At 32.9% G+C, this 16807-nt stretch overlaps 1 protein-coding gene across 1 annotated transcript in view; it reads left to right on the forward strand.

Annotated features, from left to right (window-relative positions):
- The window catches only part of SLF1 (SMC5-SMC6 complex localization factor 1), a 65929-nt gene extending 54716 nt beyond the window's left edge, over positions 1–11213 (forward strand). Inside the window, exons 16-21 of the mRNA XM_081231560.1 lie at positions 2862–3007; positions 3970–4133; positions 4921–5054; positions 6967–7059; positions 7466–7648; positions 10278–11213. Of these exons, the coding sequence (XP_081087686.1) occupies positions 2862–3007; positions 3970–4133; positions 4921–5054; positions 6967–7059; positions 7466–7648; positions 10278–10759 (1202 nt within the window). The 3' untranslated portion in view covers positions 10760–11213. The remainder of the gene's footprint in view (positions 1–2861; positions 3008–3969; positions 4134–4920; positions 5055–6966; positions 7060–7465; positions 7649–10277) is intronic.
- The last annotated feature ends 5594 nt before the right edge of the window (positions 11214–16807 follow it).

Below are 16807 nucleotides of genomic sequence, written 5' to 3' on the forward strand. Positions count from 1 at the left end.
GGGCCTGTTTGAAATCTTTTGATGCCTGGCTGATGACAAGCAGCAAGGAGAAGAGTGGGCACAGTAAAGCCAAAAAAGTAGTAGAGGAGCTTGAGTAGGAACTTCTAAGCCCTTTTTAGGGGTTAGAAACCATTTTTAAAAGGGAGTGGCATGATCTAAGTAACTTTTTTTTTTTTTTTTTTTTTTGCGGTACGCGGGCCTCTCACTGCCGTAGCCTCTCCCGTTGTGGAGCACCGGCTCCGGACGCGCAGGCTCAGCGGCCATGGCTCACGGGCCCAGCCGCTCCGCGGAATGCGGGATCCTCCCGGACCAGGGCACAAACCCGTGTCCCCTGCATTGGCAGGCGGACTCTCAACCACTGTGCCACCAGGGAAGCCCCTAAGTAACTTTTTTAACGATCATCCTGGCTTGGCTCTCCAGTTATTGCTATCTGCCAGTCATTCATTAATTTATCTATTAAGTACTAAATGTTTATTCTGTGCAAGCTACTAACCTACTAGCTGTGAGGGCAATAAAAATGATCCTGCCATTGAAGGTCTTAAAGTCCAGGGGTTAAGTTTCTTTCTTTCTTTTCTTTTTTTGGTTTAACTTTTTATTTTATGTTGGAGTCTAGTTGAGTAACAATGTTGTATTAGTTTCAGGTGTACAGCAGAGTGATTCAGTTTTACATGTACATGTATCTATTCTTTTTCAAATTCTTTTCCCATTTAGGTTGTTACATAATATTGAGCATAGTTCCCTGTGCTATGCACTAGGTCCTTCTTGGTTATCCATTTTAAATAGACAGTGCGTACATGTCAATCAGGGGTTAAGTTTCTTAAGTTCTCTTGTTCATCTCTTATTGATCATTCCCTTCAAGTGTGTGTTACCTGGTCATATGTGGATCCATTATAGTTTGTATTTGCTATATCTTTAAAGCTATCAAATGTTATTTCTAGATGAATAACTCCATTTAGAAGTTCCACTGTGGGATTGTTGCTTTTGAACTGTACAGTACAGGTTATTTCTGCTTTGCTTTTGCCTCTGCTTAGAGTTGATACATAAGATCAGTTGGTTGTAGTAAAGGCTGTGATAATAGATATGCTTTTTTTTAATGTGTATAACTAGAGATTTAATATTGAAAAGATCTTTTGCTGCTCATCCTTCAGTTTATTGCTTGCATAGTTTCAGATAATACTAGCAGCCTAGTAGGTTGTAAGTAGTCAGTTGTAACAAAAAGTTGTAAATAACTTCTTTCTTGTTTCCAATTCTTATAAATTATATCTCTGAGGCCGTATTTGGACAGGATTGTTTGAATTCAGCAACCATATGTCTGTGTGGGGCTAGGTGGATCTATTTAACATCTGACTGGAGCCATTTGCCCATATGGCAGTCTGCCACAAGCAAGAACCTCAGATCTCTTTAGTCCAGGCAGTTTCTTTCTTAGCCTGGCCACTGTTTATGTTTGGGGCCAGATAATTCTTTATTGTGAGGGGCTGCCCTGTGAACTGTGAATTGTAGGACAGTTGGTAGCATGCCTGGCCTTTGCCTACTAGGTTGCCAGTATATTTCTCTCCCCAGTTGTGACAACCACAAATTGCCAAATGTTCCCAGGGGCAAAATTCCTCCTTAAACTGTTGTTCTTCTCCACACCCCACCCTCATCCCACCCCAACTCTCCTTCCCTCATTGAAAGTCAGGCAAGGACTGCAAGGACACCAGAGGCCCTAGCCTTTTGGGAAGGCATCTGAGAAGGACAGGATTTCACTGGGTGTCTGTGAAGTCTGCTCAGCCAAGGGAACTCAGCTCCTGAGTAGAGACTTCAATTTTTAAGCTTTATATTGCTATTAGGTTTATTATTCTGTCCAATTTTTAAAATGTATTTTGACCTGTTATGTTATTTTGCTAATTTTATTGACTTTTTCTAATTCTTTATTCTTCCATTATTTGCAGTTAATTTTAATCTGCCTTATTGTATATCAACTTTTTTCATCCTGTTTTGCTTAAATTTAGCTTTTTTAGTATCCTATTGATTGATTACTCTTTACCATTCCAGTGTATTATCCATTCTGTTACTTAAGCAGAGAGTATTAATAGAGAATTCATAACATTAAATTTACAAGGGAAATAGTCACTTCAGTCCTTTATCACTTTCAATTCATGTATATATTTATGTATTTCCATATTATTGGAGAACTTGAGGATTTTAGAATGAAGAGATTTGAGACTGACTCTTGGTGTTTTTGTTGTTTGTTTGTTTTGTCATTTAAAATTGTACTCCTCTCCCCCACTTGGTATAGTACAGTGGGTGCAGACTTCTAAGGAAATTCTTATGCATTCTCTTGTCTTACCTTATCCCTCTTCTTTACCTTTCCTCCTTCTCTGCAGTGATAGGATTCATGGATGTTGTCGGGGAAAAATGTCTTCCTATCAGCTCAAGACTAATCAGTGCAAATTAAATACATGTGTGCCCATTTAAAAACCGAGTACCAGTTTTCCAAAGACACAGCCCTATTGTGGGAAGAGATCTTTAACATTAATTGGAAAGTATAGTGATAAAAGTCCATGTCTGTCTATCTATTCATATATCATCTATCCATTCATGTGTGTATATATACATATATATAAAATTTCAAGCCTTTTATTTAAAATAATAAAAAGTAATGATTGTTTCAAATGTGAGAACATGCACCGTAAAAATTTCTCTTGAAGGGCAAGGAATAGGAATATTATCTATTTTTTGTGGTTTAAAATTATGTGGGTGAATCTTACTGGTATAGGAATCATCATTTCAATGAGTAAAGTCCATGAAGGAAATAGTCTATAGAAAGAAATTTTATAAGGTGTAGCAATAACTATATTTACTTCTCTTGTTTCCTACAGACTTTTCTTCACAGGAATTAGAGATTTTTATTTGTTCCTTTTCCTCCTCCTGGCTTCAAATGTTTGTTGCAGAGGCAGTCTTTAAAAAGTTGTGCTTACAGAGTGCCATTAGTATTTCTTCTGAGCCACTCTCTCTTCAGAAAATGGTAAGCACCACTCTATTTTAGTTCTTTTAATTTAAGAAGTAAGTTTATAAATTCAATTTTTAAATATTCTTAGTTATTCTAATAATTGGACAGAGCATATGAATCATAAATCTTTCAAACATATATAAAAGCAGGTGGTTTTATTCCTCAAAATGGAATAATTAGTGAATAGAAATTTTAATTACTTGAGAGTAATTAAGAATTGGTAACAGAAAAATTATACAAGAATCTTTGTATCACTTGCCACAGTACGTAAGATTATTATTTTGGAAAGACCTTGATCCAGAAACATTCTACATATTATTTAATGATATTTAAAAAGCAAAATTTGCAAATGATGCCAAAGGTTATTCCAGTTATCCTATGTATATACACATATAAACTTGATTTGATCCAAGGTTTTCCAGTTTTATCTTGGCTATCTTTAGCTATTATTGATATCTAATATCTCCAGCAGTTTCTTCAACAAATGAGAAATATGCTTGTTAATAATTGGTCAGATTGGACAAATACTGTTTGCAACAATCCTTGTCTTCAGTGACTTTTGCGCTCCTCATTCCGTTTATTCCAGACTTCTTTTCTGTTGAAGGAAGACATTACCAAAATGGAAATGACAAAATACCAGTTGTACTTAAACCATAAATACTAAAAATAGGCTAATTATAACAAGTTGGGCGTAAGACTCATCAAAAGAACTTTCCTAAATGAGTGTTAAATTTCAATTCAAAAAAATAATTATTTTGAAGAAGGCATTTTTCTTGTGTATGTCATATTGACTTAATGACATGGAACTAGCAGCTTTCTTAATATTTTAGCATGTTCATATGAGATAGGGTGGCAACCATAGTGATGAAACCAAGAAAATATAACTAAATTTAATGGTGAAATGAATCAAGTAATTTATTTTTACTGTTTCCAGGTTTTTGTAGTTGAGAAAGCAATATAATATTATTTTGCAACAGGTATATTCCTATTTGCCAGCTTTGGGGAAAACTGGTGTGCATGGGACTGGAAAGATGCAGATACCAAAGAAAATAGGACAGCGGCCTTGCTTTGAATCTCAGAGGGCTTTAATTATACTGAATGGTGCTAAACAGAAACAAGTTGAAGGGCTGCCAGAGTTACCGTAAGTGATGCTTATATACCAGCTATGCTTTGTTTTCGAGTACAGCTCTTCTTCTTAGGCATTTCTTGAACTGTATCTTTATCTGAGATGTTGTCTGAATTATACTGATAGCAGAAAACTCAGTTTTATACCTATAAATGCACATGATCAACATTTTCACTTTCTTTAATCCAAGGTACACACTTTCTTTCTATTAAGTCTTTTTCAAAAGAAATAAAACTCTTCATCAAATTACTGTTCCACACAATTTTTGCCTTGTGATTTAAAGTACTACTTGTATATAACATAGATGGGATTTCAGAATGCATTGCCATGTGAGATACTCTGAGTTGTTACAGTAGCTTTCCCCAAATGAGAAACCTCCTCTAAAAGTATGCTATATAAAATTCAGAAAACCTGAAATCTTTTTAGGAAGAAGAGGATAGGATTAGAATATGAACATAAGAATAGGGAGTAGGGGCCTGCATTTTGATCTTAGCAGTTTGCTTTAGTCTCTCTGCCAAATATGGTTTACTTGGTCTCATCTGCTTTACTGGACATTCAATATTCATAAACTTTTCGGTGGGCTGTTGGGGGGTGCAAGGGTAATAAAATGAAAATTAATGCATAAAATTTGTTTCTGTACAGTTGAAATAAATATAAAAATAGAAAGCAGTAAAGATTTGAATGAATAAGGGTGTTTAAGTTAAAAGAAGGCTAGATTTTTTTTTTTTTAACTCACCATATAATTTGTGCTTCTGTGCCTTGGTGAAAAACAAGCTTTCATTATGTCTTACTTTCTTTTCAGAGAGCTGAATCTTGGTAAATGTTCCTCATCATTAAAAAGATTGAAAAAGAAGTCAGAAGGAGAATTGTCGTGTTCCAAGGAGAATTGCCCCTCTTTAGTTACAAAGATAAAATTTCACAAGACTAATTTAAAAGGTATTCCAAATATCTAAATTAATTTATGCTAGGAACTTTTCGTGGTTATAGTCAGTATTTGCAAGTTTTACACACTGGCCCTGATGAATGCTTGAACTTAAATATTGGACTAGGTCCAGGAAATACCTTCCTGGAGAGCATATTATTTTTGTGAACAGCTATTTATACAAAAAAAAAAAAAAGTGTTTAATACCTGGTGTAATAGAGTTTTCCTCCCTTCTTTTCTCCACCTGCCTTTTCAGATATTAAACACTGTGTAGCTCATGTTGAGCTCATTCCAGACTTGCCTGCCTTACTTTTCTATTCCACCTCAACCTGTGCTGCTTAGGATCAGTGTCTTGTGATTTGAAAGTATAATTCAGTCTTCATCTCTTTCAGTCCTAGACGTTTTGTGAACAAAGAATGAGAAGTAGGCTATGTTACATAGCTGTGTTAAGCATATGGACTCTTTTCTTCCAGGCATTGAGCCCAGACTATGAAATGTGCTTGGCTTTTGGTTCTAACTATACTGGAACCTAAGTACCTAAAGGGATGGAGTAACAAGAATAGCGTTGTAATAATTCACTCCGGCACTTCTTTTACTTAGGTACCCCTTAACTCAAAATTATAAATTAATTCCAAGAGTCTGTATCTGGCCAAAGTAAATTGCTAAGTCTCTTGTTTATGAGCTATATCGTGTTTTTAATACAAATATTATCATTATGGCACCAAGCTTTCATCATCTTTCAACATGAGATGAGTTCATAATAGCATATCACAAATTCAAAATAACTGCCCGTTTGGCTCAAAATATGAAAAATGTATTAAATGTGAACTCAGATATTAACTTCACAAAACAGTTTCCTTTTTCTTTGTTTATTGTGTCAGAAAGTAAAATGAATATGAATGGCTTTAAGCTGAACAGCAGAAGGAATTGGAGGGAGGAAGAGAATTGAGAAATAGTAGAGAAAAACTTCGAAAGCTTTTCAATGCTTGTTAAAGAAATGTTTTGGTAGAAGTTACAGAGATAATCTGTAAAACTAAACACTGGAAAAATGTGCTACTTAGTATTTTATAGCAAAAAAGAGTTTGATTCAATATGTATTTCATTTGTTTTCAAAGCAGTTATTATGTTTTTTTAAATTCCCCTTACATCAAATTATCACTTATATCTTATTAATCTTGCCTACAGCAGAGAAGGATGTGTTCAGTTTTAGGAAGCAGGCACTAACTGCACCCCTCCTAGAAAAGACTTTGCCATTCTATTTGTCATTCTTGTTCAGCTTTAAATGGTACTAGGGATTTTTTTCGTGTGTGTGCATGTGCGTGTGCGTGTGTGTGTGTTTATATTAAGATTCCCCCATTTCTCCTTCTCCGTGCTGCTGTAGCCAAGCCAGACAGCCTATTGAGAAGCAGCAAACCATCTGTTAATGGATTTGAAGTTCTGAATTACACTTGAGTGTGTAGAGGCACTCATGCTTAGCCAGAAACATTCATTTGAATTAAGCTATAAATGCTGTATAAAAAAGAGCCATACATTTAACGTAGGTTCATGAATAAATTTAAGAGAGGGCAATTGCACTTTCAACTTTTATTGCTGCAAAACCCAGTATATTTGGTGTTCTCTGATCATTTGAGGGTTTTATAGCAGGATTGAAACTTCAAACCTTGAACTAGGGGGAGACAATGCCTATATTAAACCTTTAGTAGAATTTCATTGCTGAATTGCTGATAGAACAGAGAGGCTCTATGGATTGGTGGGGTTCCCTCCCCCCTCTTTTTTTAATGTGAGAGATGTTTAAACCAGTCAAAAGGAAAACTCAATAAATAATTTTCTGGCATGGGGCCAGATCTCCTAGTTCATGCCCTTTGATTATTTTCTTTACTTGATATCTTGTCTTCTCTGGAATAATCTATTAATTTTTTATGGCAGGAGAAACAGCCCTCCATAGGGCTTGCATAAATAACCAAGTGGAGAAATTGATTCTTCTTCTCTCTATGCCAGGAATAGACATCAATGTTAAAGGTAAGTTCTAAATCTTTGTTGTCTAATTCAATGTCTTAATATTTGTGATGTTAAATAGCTTAATTTCAACATTAAGAAAAATCATTTAAGTATATTTACCTAACATCTTTAAAGTATTGCTAGTAGCAAAACCAAGAAATTCATCACATATTGATGTATAATAGTGCACAACCATTTTTTGACATCTATATTTTGATCAGATCCCAACATCAATATTTTAAAATAGTTTTTAATTTATTTTTTACAATTAGAAATATGATTATACCCTAGGCATTTTTATCAAAGCATTCTATTTGTATATGAGGCACTTAGAAAGTCACACTGATAAGGGAAGTAGAATATCAATACTTCACTACCAAAAGTCCTACTTTTGCTGTTTTAAAATTTGCCTTGATTTCTAATTTAGACAATGCTGGCTGGACGCCTTTGCATGAAGCCTGTAACTATGGCAACACAGTATGTGTCCAGGAAATTTTGCAACGTTGTCCAGAGGTAGATCTGCTCACTCAAGTGGACGGGGTGACTCCTTTGCATGATGCACTGTCAAACGGACATGTAGAAATTGGCAAGCTGCTACTCCAGCATGGGGGTGAGTGCATTTATGCTAAACGGGTTATGATAAATTATCCAGTTTTTTGACGAATCCCTCAGAGGTAGAAAGTATTTTATATTTTAAGCTCTATAAGGAAAGATGCCTTTATTACATTTTAATGAAAAAGTAAAGATGAAAAGTCTGCTAGAATGTAAGCACCTTTTATTTACTGAGGCTAAAAGCCTTTTCATAAAACATATTTATTTATAGTATTATTAAGCCTTTTTACCTTTGTTACGAGAGTATATTTTGAATTGAGTGTGTTGGTTTTTACTATTAATTCTTTTACTTAAAGTGGGTAATGTCTGTTAACCAGCCATTTCTGAAAGCTTATTAATAAATGGATGTAAATGTTCAATTGTGAGTACTTCGGTTTTTCATTCTTGCTTCATTTCCTATATATAACTGCTAACGATTATTCTTTTTTTTAATGAGTCATTTCTTTATAGACTACAAAAAAGACATCCTAGAATAATGTCTTTTCTTCATTCACATTTTGTAGTCAGTTAATAAGTTAAGTAGGAGGACTTCCAAATGATAATAACTGTTGTGCAGAGGGTATGTGATGGAAGTAACTTGAGCTTAATATTCATCTACTGCTTTTTCTGCTGAGTTCTTATCTGATCTCTGCTTTTAGAACCCTTTTTTCCACCCCCCAACTCAGTGATATTCTTCTTATATCTGAACTGAATAATATAAATTTTATATCAAAGTGTTCAAAACTGATTTGCGTTTTAAAAGGAAAAACAAAGGAAAAGTGATGACTAGCTTATAATACACAAAGATTTGTATGAATTTCCTATTACTTTTATTTGTACTAAAAATACTGTTGTACTATTTATCCAGTAATTAAAGCTATTTGATTCTGCATGAAAATAAACAGCATATTTTCTTTAGCTATCTCTTTACTATATATCTATATCTATCTGTCATCTATCTGAGGAAGGCTCTATATCATGGTAGTTTAACATGTTCGGTTATTTATAGTCTTCTCCTGCCCCCTAAAGGCCTTAGTGTGTCTGTTTTACTTATACCATTTCATAATCAATGTATTTTTCAGTTCTTATACTTTTTTTAGTATTATATGTTTACAAAAACATACTGTTATATCTCCTAAGTGTTTTAGTTTTCTACTTAACTATGTATGTGACATTCCAAGCCAATATTTGGCTTTGCTTCAGTTGGTCTAAGTGATGTAAAAGCCATTATTGTATTAAGTCCAACTTTTCAGAAGAAGAAGGCATTATACTAACCAATGTGAATTTTTTTAGGACCTTTGGTGAAGAATAGTAAATTGATGAGTTCTTTGTCCTAAGAGAGGAAATCTACTTGTATTTGCATTTATCAAGGTCCTTTGGCAATCATACAGACTTCTCTTTGCCTTAGGTATAATCTGAGTTTGGACCTGTCAAATGGTTTGACACCATCATTGTAGAAACTATATTATCTCTTCATTGTGAGTCGCTCAGTATTGAGAGCAATAATTTAAATTATGTTTCTAAAACCTTTGTTTACTTTTGGTATCTTGTGTTCATAATTTTGTTGTATTTTCTCTTTTAAACAGGAATAACTTGAAACATTTTTTTTGAAATATCAACGTAATGAAAATAAATCTAATTTTGATTTAGAATTTTTTCCATAAATTATACATTAATCGTATGTCATTACTGGTTGATCTTTTACCTAAATACATTTTATATCTAGGCCACTACATGTGTCTCATCAGATTCATCATTAAGAGTTTTAGCAGCTACGATCTGTAATCTCTCTGACAATAAGATCTGTGTTGTATGGTAGAATCTTCTGATTATGTCTGCTAGTACTCAAACTTTTATACCCCTTATAACATTTTTATGGCAAAGTACATAAATAATTATAGGACTTGACTGGCAGAGGTGCGAAGTACTCCTGTACTTTGCTGTGTGACCAAATACTGAGTCATTGTTATTTTGCCCCTCTCATATCATCCTTAACTACCCAGGGGATAAACTGTATCAAAACTTTCTTAGTAGATGGTTAGATGGGTGTAGCTAGCATAGATGGATGAAATCTGAGTTTGTCCCAGAGCAGTTAATATTTACTTTTTGTGAATCAGTTACCTATACTAAAAATTGAACATAAGCAAGGATAATGAAAAACATGTTCTGTGTCTGGGCAAAGTTTTGCAGTCTGCACTGCTACCATTGCCTATTAGCAATGGAAGGGGTCAGTACTTTTTCTGCTTGTTGATATTATGAAATACCTTTAAGGCTCTTATACAGAATTTAAGATAAATGTATTTTTTAAAATTTACTCCAGGAACACTGATATTCTTATTTGAAGATGACAACTTATAAAGTTTTATCAAAGTTTTTTTTAAAATTTGTAACCATATATGTTATTTATTGAACTAAGGCATGTGCTTTTAGGCAAACCTGATTAGGCAATTGACTAGATTTTTTTTTTCTAATGCACCTTTATTAGTTAGTATATAGAACCAGTTAATTATGTCAATATAAATTACTACAAAATATGACTGTAAACTGAGCCCTGGGTGCTTTGGGGAAAAAAGGAGAGAGAAAATGGCTGTTACACTGCCAAAATAAGAATATTTAACTCTTAACATTTTGCATGTTCTTTTTCACAGGCCCAGTGCTTCTGCAGCAGAGGAATTCTAAGGGGGAATTGCCCTTGGATTATGTGGTATCATCTCAAGTCAAGGAAGAACTATTTGCTATCACAAAAATAGAAGATACAGTGGAGAACTTTCATGCACAAGCAGAGAAACATTTTTACCACCAGCAACTTGAATTTGGCTCATTTTTACTTAGTAGGATGTTGCTAAATTTTTGTTCAGTTTTTGGTTTGTCTTCAGAGCTCTTCTTAGCTTTCAGAGGATTAACTCATCTAAATGAGCTGCTTATAGCTTGTCAGAATTATAAGGAAGCCACTAGTGCTCGTACTGACTGGTTATTGGATCTTTATGCTAGAAATATAAAGACATTGCAGAAACTCCCAAATATTCTTAAGGAACTCCCTGAGAATTTAAAAGCATGTCCTGGAGTACACACTGAGGCCTTATTGGTGACATTGGAAATGATGTGTCGGTCGGTCACTGAGTTTTCATGATGATGCCAGAAAATATGGGTCAGCTTTCTAAACCTGCTCAGCTTGCTTTGTCATTTATTATGGACTTCATAGCTTATTAACAATTATTAGTTTCATTTATTTATTGACAGAATTTGCAGCCTTGCTAAATCTTAAAAGCACTTAAAGAACTTATCCAAAGCTATAGTATAGGCTTCTTTTTCCAGTGTGTAGAATTTAACTCAAAAGTAAAAAATAGTTTTGTTTGATACACATTACTTTTATTAGTCTTTATTATTTTTTGTTCTAAAAGTATTATTTATATTGTACATGTAAAATTTTTTAATTTAAATATTTTTTCAAATCAAAATGTAATGTCCTCTCTTCTAGGTGTTCTGGGTCTTAGCATCATGGCAAGAATATTCATGCACATGTGCACCTATAAACATGTAGCTCCCTGTTTCTTCTCTGTAGGCTGTTGGAATAAAATACTCAGTTTTATGTGTTTCTAAAATAAACATTTCAAAATTCACAATAATATATTCTTTTGGTTTTTAAATTTAGTAAATGTGCTAATAGTTTGATCCCTTGATCTATTTTATTTTAGCAGGTCCTATAGAAAGTGTATTGCTACTCCATGTAACCACTATCCTGTAAGTGAAACATTTTGTTTCATATTGTTTTATTAAATATTAAGATTCTAAATGGTAACAAAGTAAAGGATTTGAGGTTAGCCTTCAAATGTGACATCATACAACTCTCTTTTGATATTTATTGATACTTGCCAAAATATCAGAGAAAACATGACTAAGAAACATTATAATGCTCATAGAGAGTAAGGCGCTTCCCCAGATGATGTGTAAGAACACTTTTATTCCAAAGAGTAGCCACTTTACATCACTTATAAAGGCATGTGGAATAGCATTTGCTTGGTAAACTAATAAAAACATAGACTTTGACATCAGACAGACATAGTTTCAAATCCTTGTGTAATTTCTTACTAGCTGAATTACAAAGCAAGTTTCTTTCTGAGCTTTGGTTTTCTTACCTGTCAAGTGGAAATAACACCAGGTATCTTGGTCATGATAGAATTAAGTTATTAGCCGTTCACCTTATATGGCACTTAATAAATGTTACTTCCTTTTGCATTCTTAACTCCTCTTTTTAGTTATCACGAATCATATAGATAGTAATTTCTTAAGTTGCTAATAATTCTAAGTTAATGAGATAATTAACTGCTAAGAAAAAGTAGATAATTAACTGCTAAGAAAAAGTAGTTTTCTAAATTAAATGTTCGCAAGAAATATTCATTTAGTTGCAATTAGTATTAATAATTCATAACTGTTCTGTCTGCCAATTTCTACAAGCCATGCTGACATGAAATATTAAACACTCAAATGCTGTTGAAGTCTCTACCTCAAGAAGGTGTCATTGCAGTTTGTACTTCTTCAAAAGTATAACTTGGCAAACAGATTACTGCTTTGTGGCCTAGTTAAAAATACCAATAAATATATATGAACTTAAACCTGCAATAAGAAACTTTATTTCCCATATTACTTATGTTTTATTTTAGAAAACATAATAATCGCCTCAAATTTATTTGAGATGTAGAGAAAGTGGAAATTTTAATAGATAAAATTCATAGACTCTCTGACCCCTGGCATTTTAGCTTTAGACATCTCAAAGTTGCAGCCACTGAAGTGAAGAGAAGGCTGAGTAATGCTATTTATCATTGTACTCTGCCAGATTTCATGTCATAGTTCAATGGAGTTGTTTTTTTAAAAAAAAAGAAAAGAAAAGAAAAAAAGGCCTATGAAAGCCCTTATTACAATAGAAAATAAAGCTTGGAAGGAGATTTCTGAGCTGTTAAGATTCAGCTTTCTCCATGCATAATCCACACAAATATTTGGAATATAAAAGATTTTAGAATGTTTCCTGGCAGCTTTTTAGGAAGGGTCTCTATGAAGTTTTCGAGCTTACTAGTTCTTAATTTCCCTACACATAATAAAGTGGTCCAAGTATATACAATTCTTGTCATTTCATTAAGTCCAAGATAACCAGAAAAACATTTGTCCTCATATAAATCAAATGCTAAATTAATCAGTGTTTTGAATTCATCGTTTCTTGAACACCTATTATGTACCAGGTGGTATGCTTGACAGGGGCTGACTACAGTGAAAGAGGAAAAGCTTACATTCTAGGAAGGTAAGTCTAGTTTTATTGCCTTCTGTATAGGCTGTTGAAGAAAATTAATTTCAGTTTGGGTGTTTCTTAAATTTACAGTAATAATTGGTGTTCTCGTTTCGTTTTAAATGTGAAGGGTCTGATAGTTTAATCCTTTGATCAGTGTGACTAGCAATTTTAGAGTGAATAGAATGTGGTGTGTGCTTTTGCAATCTTAGTGAACCCCAGTACTCATTCCTAAACACAAATGCATTAATGCTAGGATCCTTTATATAAACACTAGGCAATGTTTGCCATTTTTGTTTATTCTGTTATAGAAAATTTTTGATGGAATGTGCAATCCATATGCATTTACACACCTTTCCAGTTAAGTGATGAACTTGATGAGAGCCTGTCACTGTTGCCCCTTAATCAGTAGAAAGGGGTCATTTTTGAGTGACATGAGGCACTCTTTCCCTCAGGCGTTTATCACGTAGCTTCCACACCAGTCGCACCTCTTGCTAACGTGGAGCTTTCAAAATTCAGAATGATAATTGTTTTTATAACAAATGTGGATTGAGTTAGAAAGGTCAGTGATGGCATTATTGGAATTACACTGTGCCTGGTGATGTCAAAACTGAAGACATGGAATAGTTAACTATTTCTTATAAATCAAATTATGTTATCAAAAAATTCACCTTGTAGGTTAAGATGAATTATGGTAGGATGATGTACTTTGGTGGTTATTTGCTCTGATACAGAATCAGAGATTATTAGACTATAAGTTAATTAGCAAAGGTTGTGGTATTGTTTTTTTAGGTTTTAAGCATACATCTTTTAGAGTACTGCAAATTGCACTAAAAGAAGACCTTTTCGGAGGAAACGAGCAAGATAGTTTTAACATTGTTGATTGTTAGACAGTCAAAAAAGTTTTCTCTCAAATGCTAATCTTTGAGAACATCCAAAATGTTATATTTTAATTCATGCTTCCCAGTTTATGAAAGTACCAAGCAACTTTCTTTCTTAGACACATGAATTTACGTGAATTGCTAGAGGGAGAACATTCTATTAAATTATTTTAAAAAGGACGTTTTCCAATCACAGATCCAAGTGATTAGCTTTTTATCACAGAGGAATTTGCTAATTAGTACTTTTGTGTTAATAAGCAAAATTACATTTTGTATTTATATTTGATGTACAAAATATTTTCTAATATTTTATGTATTTGAATTCATTACTATATGGTTTGGGTTTTGTTTGTTTTTTGGTGTAGGCATATAGTTCAAATACACTTACACTATATATTTTTATAATCTTGAAATATAACCCTTAGCACTAGACACGATTGATTTTTTTATAATATTGTATTTGTACTGTTGAATATATATATATTTTTTTCTTTTTTAAAACAAACATAGTGAATTATTCTGCGTTTTTAAACTACTTGCTGAATTAAGATCCAACAGTATTAAATCAACAAAGTGTAACTAGTGATTAGTTATATAAAAATAATATTCCTAATAAGATAAGTATATAATGTTATTTTTATATATTTAATTTGTAATATGTAATATTACCCTTAACATAGACCAAAAAAATTAAGTTCCTTTTTCAAGCATCTATAAAGAGCTGTCTTCAGTTAAAGATGAAACATTTTCTCCAAATTTTTGTCTTTTTACTGTGGTCCCCAAATCTTTTCAGACAGTTGAACCCAGATTTGGTAAATCTAATCCTCTTCCTTTCAAAAGTATCTAAATTAGATCAAGTGAACATTAATGCATAATGGGTGTTAAACATTAATAGAGAATGACTACGTTGGAATGTATGATTTATTTCTACCAAAGAGTGGAATTTTTTAAAAATGTGCTTAGCACTTCCAGCAGGTAAATTGCACTGAACTGAAAGTCTGGAATCCAGCTTTGAATTTACACCTATTATACTATCATTTATCTTAATAAGAGATGAACTAAAATTTCCAATGATTTTCCATTCTTCTGTCCTCAGATGAAATAGTCATGTTGAAAAAATCGTTAATCTTCAAGTGGTGACAGATAAAAAGAATTTAGTTTGTTGTCAGTACTTCTCAACTTAAAGGTTAGGTCAGCCATGGTTTATGTCATGACACTGATAAATTTTTCTAATGACCAGAATGGTTTGATTTGTAATAGCTTTTTGTTTTGGTTTTAAGGAATATATATCTTGGTTATCTGACTTCATCCTAAAGATGCATTTTTTTCTACTTTGCATTGTTTCTATAACAGAGACAAAATTATAGAGCAGTAAGTAATATGTGGTGTTAAAATATGCATTTTAAAGAGCTTTCCATGAAAACTTAAAAGCAGAATTGTAAAGATGAAAACTTGGCAAAGGGATGAGGGAAAATGGTGTTAGGAATCATTGTGGTTTAAAGAGGGTAAAGATTTCTAGATGCTGTTTAATATACTGAGGAGGTAGTGAAGGTATAAAATCAGAAAAAAGGCAGACAGATCTCCTCATCTCAGGAACAAACTGTCTTTGAAAATTTTGATCAATGTTCAGTAAACCAAGGGTCAAGATAAGTGTTTGGTGGAAGATTCGTTTAGTTAAAATTCACTCAAAATAAAGAATAAAAATTTTAATGGTATCATCAGAAATAGGCTATTTCGACTAGTGATATTCAGTCCTTTCTTAAAAGTTATGCAAATTTAGATTTCTCATTTGTTTTCCCATGATTTTAGTTCTTTTACTTTTTTTTTCAAAATACTTTTAAGTTCATAGTCATGTTATTGGAGGAAATAGACTTAAAGAGAGGTTGAAAGCCATTTATAAAAAGTGGTTAAACTGGTTCCCTTAATTCCTTTTTCCTGGATTAATTTTAGTCCTTTTTAAAAAATAGAAACTATTTAAATGTAATTAAAAATTATTTTATCTAAGTAAAATTATAGAAGGGAAAAGATTGTAAGCAAATCCATTGCCAATAGTGGTCTATTTCTGATAGAATTTTGAATATTTGATTTTCACTTCTCCAAGTTTCTCTGCAACATGATTTATATTTGTGTATAACACCAGTAGCCAACTTATTTTTTAAAGTAATGCTCCTAACATAAATAAGAATCAGTTTTGAAATTTTTCTGAAGTTGTCTTATTTAAACTGGCATCTACTGGACTTTTTTAAATATAAAGTGCATTTTTAAAATGTGCCATTTTTCTTCAAAATAAAGATGTAATTAAGCCTAGTATCATCTAATGCAGATCTCAAATAATACTCTTGGACTATATGCCCTTCCTTTGAAAGTAAATTTGGCTTATTTTACTGATATGCTGCTTCTGTCTTCTGTTTAAGCGTCTTCAAAGCAGTGCCTTACCATGTTGGGCGGCATCATTACAGTTTAGTAGGATTCCTAAATTGCTAAAGTTTAAACTTCATGTAGACACCTTGTGGAGTCATGATACCATATCTTCACTATTAGCCTTTTCTGATTTTAGAAGCTTTCATGGAACCTGAAGAATTACTTGTTCTGATTTTTTTTTTCCAGATTCAACACCAAAAATCAGGGAGAAACTGTAAGATTAAATGATGACTACATTTATCAAAGACTGTATCTTAAATTCTTTTAAAGGCAGTTCACTACTGTGTGATTAAATTGAGAATTGTTTTCTTTTATTATAATACACCTGGAAAAAATTCCCTTCTAAATATTACTATTTACAGCATTAATTAAGATATAAGCAGCCAGTCGTCTACTGAGAGAATTCTGAGCAAAAGTGTCTTGCCACTGTTGTCCAGAGCATATTATTTTGCACCTCTTCTGTGAAGGTGAGGAAAATGGCTTCTTGTAAGTTACTGTTTTAAGTAGTACAATTCAAAATACAATATTTTAATAATTGTTTTATATTAATACATTGGATACCTACATCATAACTACAGTACACTGGTGAGTATCACAT

This window comes from Mesoplodon bidens, assembly GCF_964165515.1.
Source record: "Mesoplodon bidens genome assembly, chromosome: 4".
Taxonomy (NCBI): Eukaryota; Metazoa; Chordata; class Mammalia; order Artiodactyla; family Ziphiidae; genus Mesoplodon; species Mesoplodon bidens.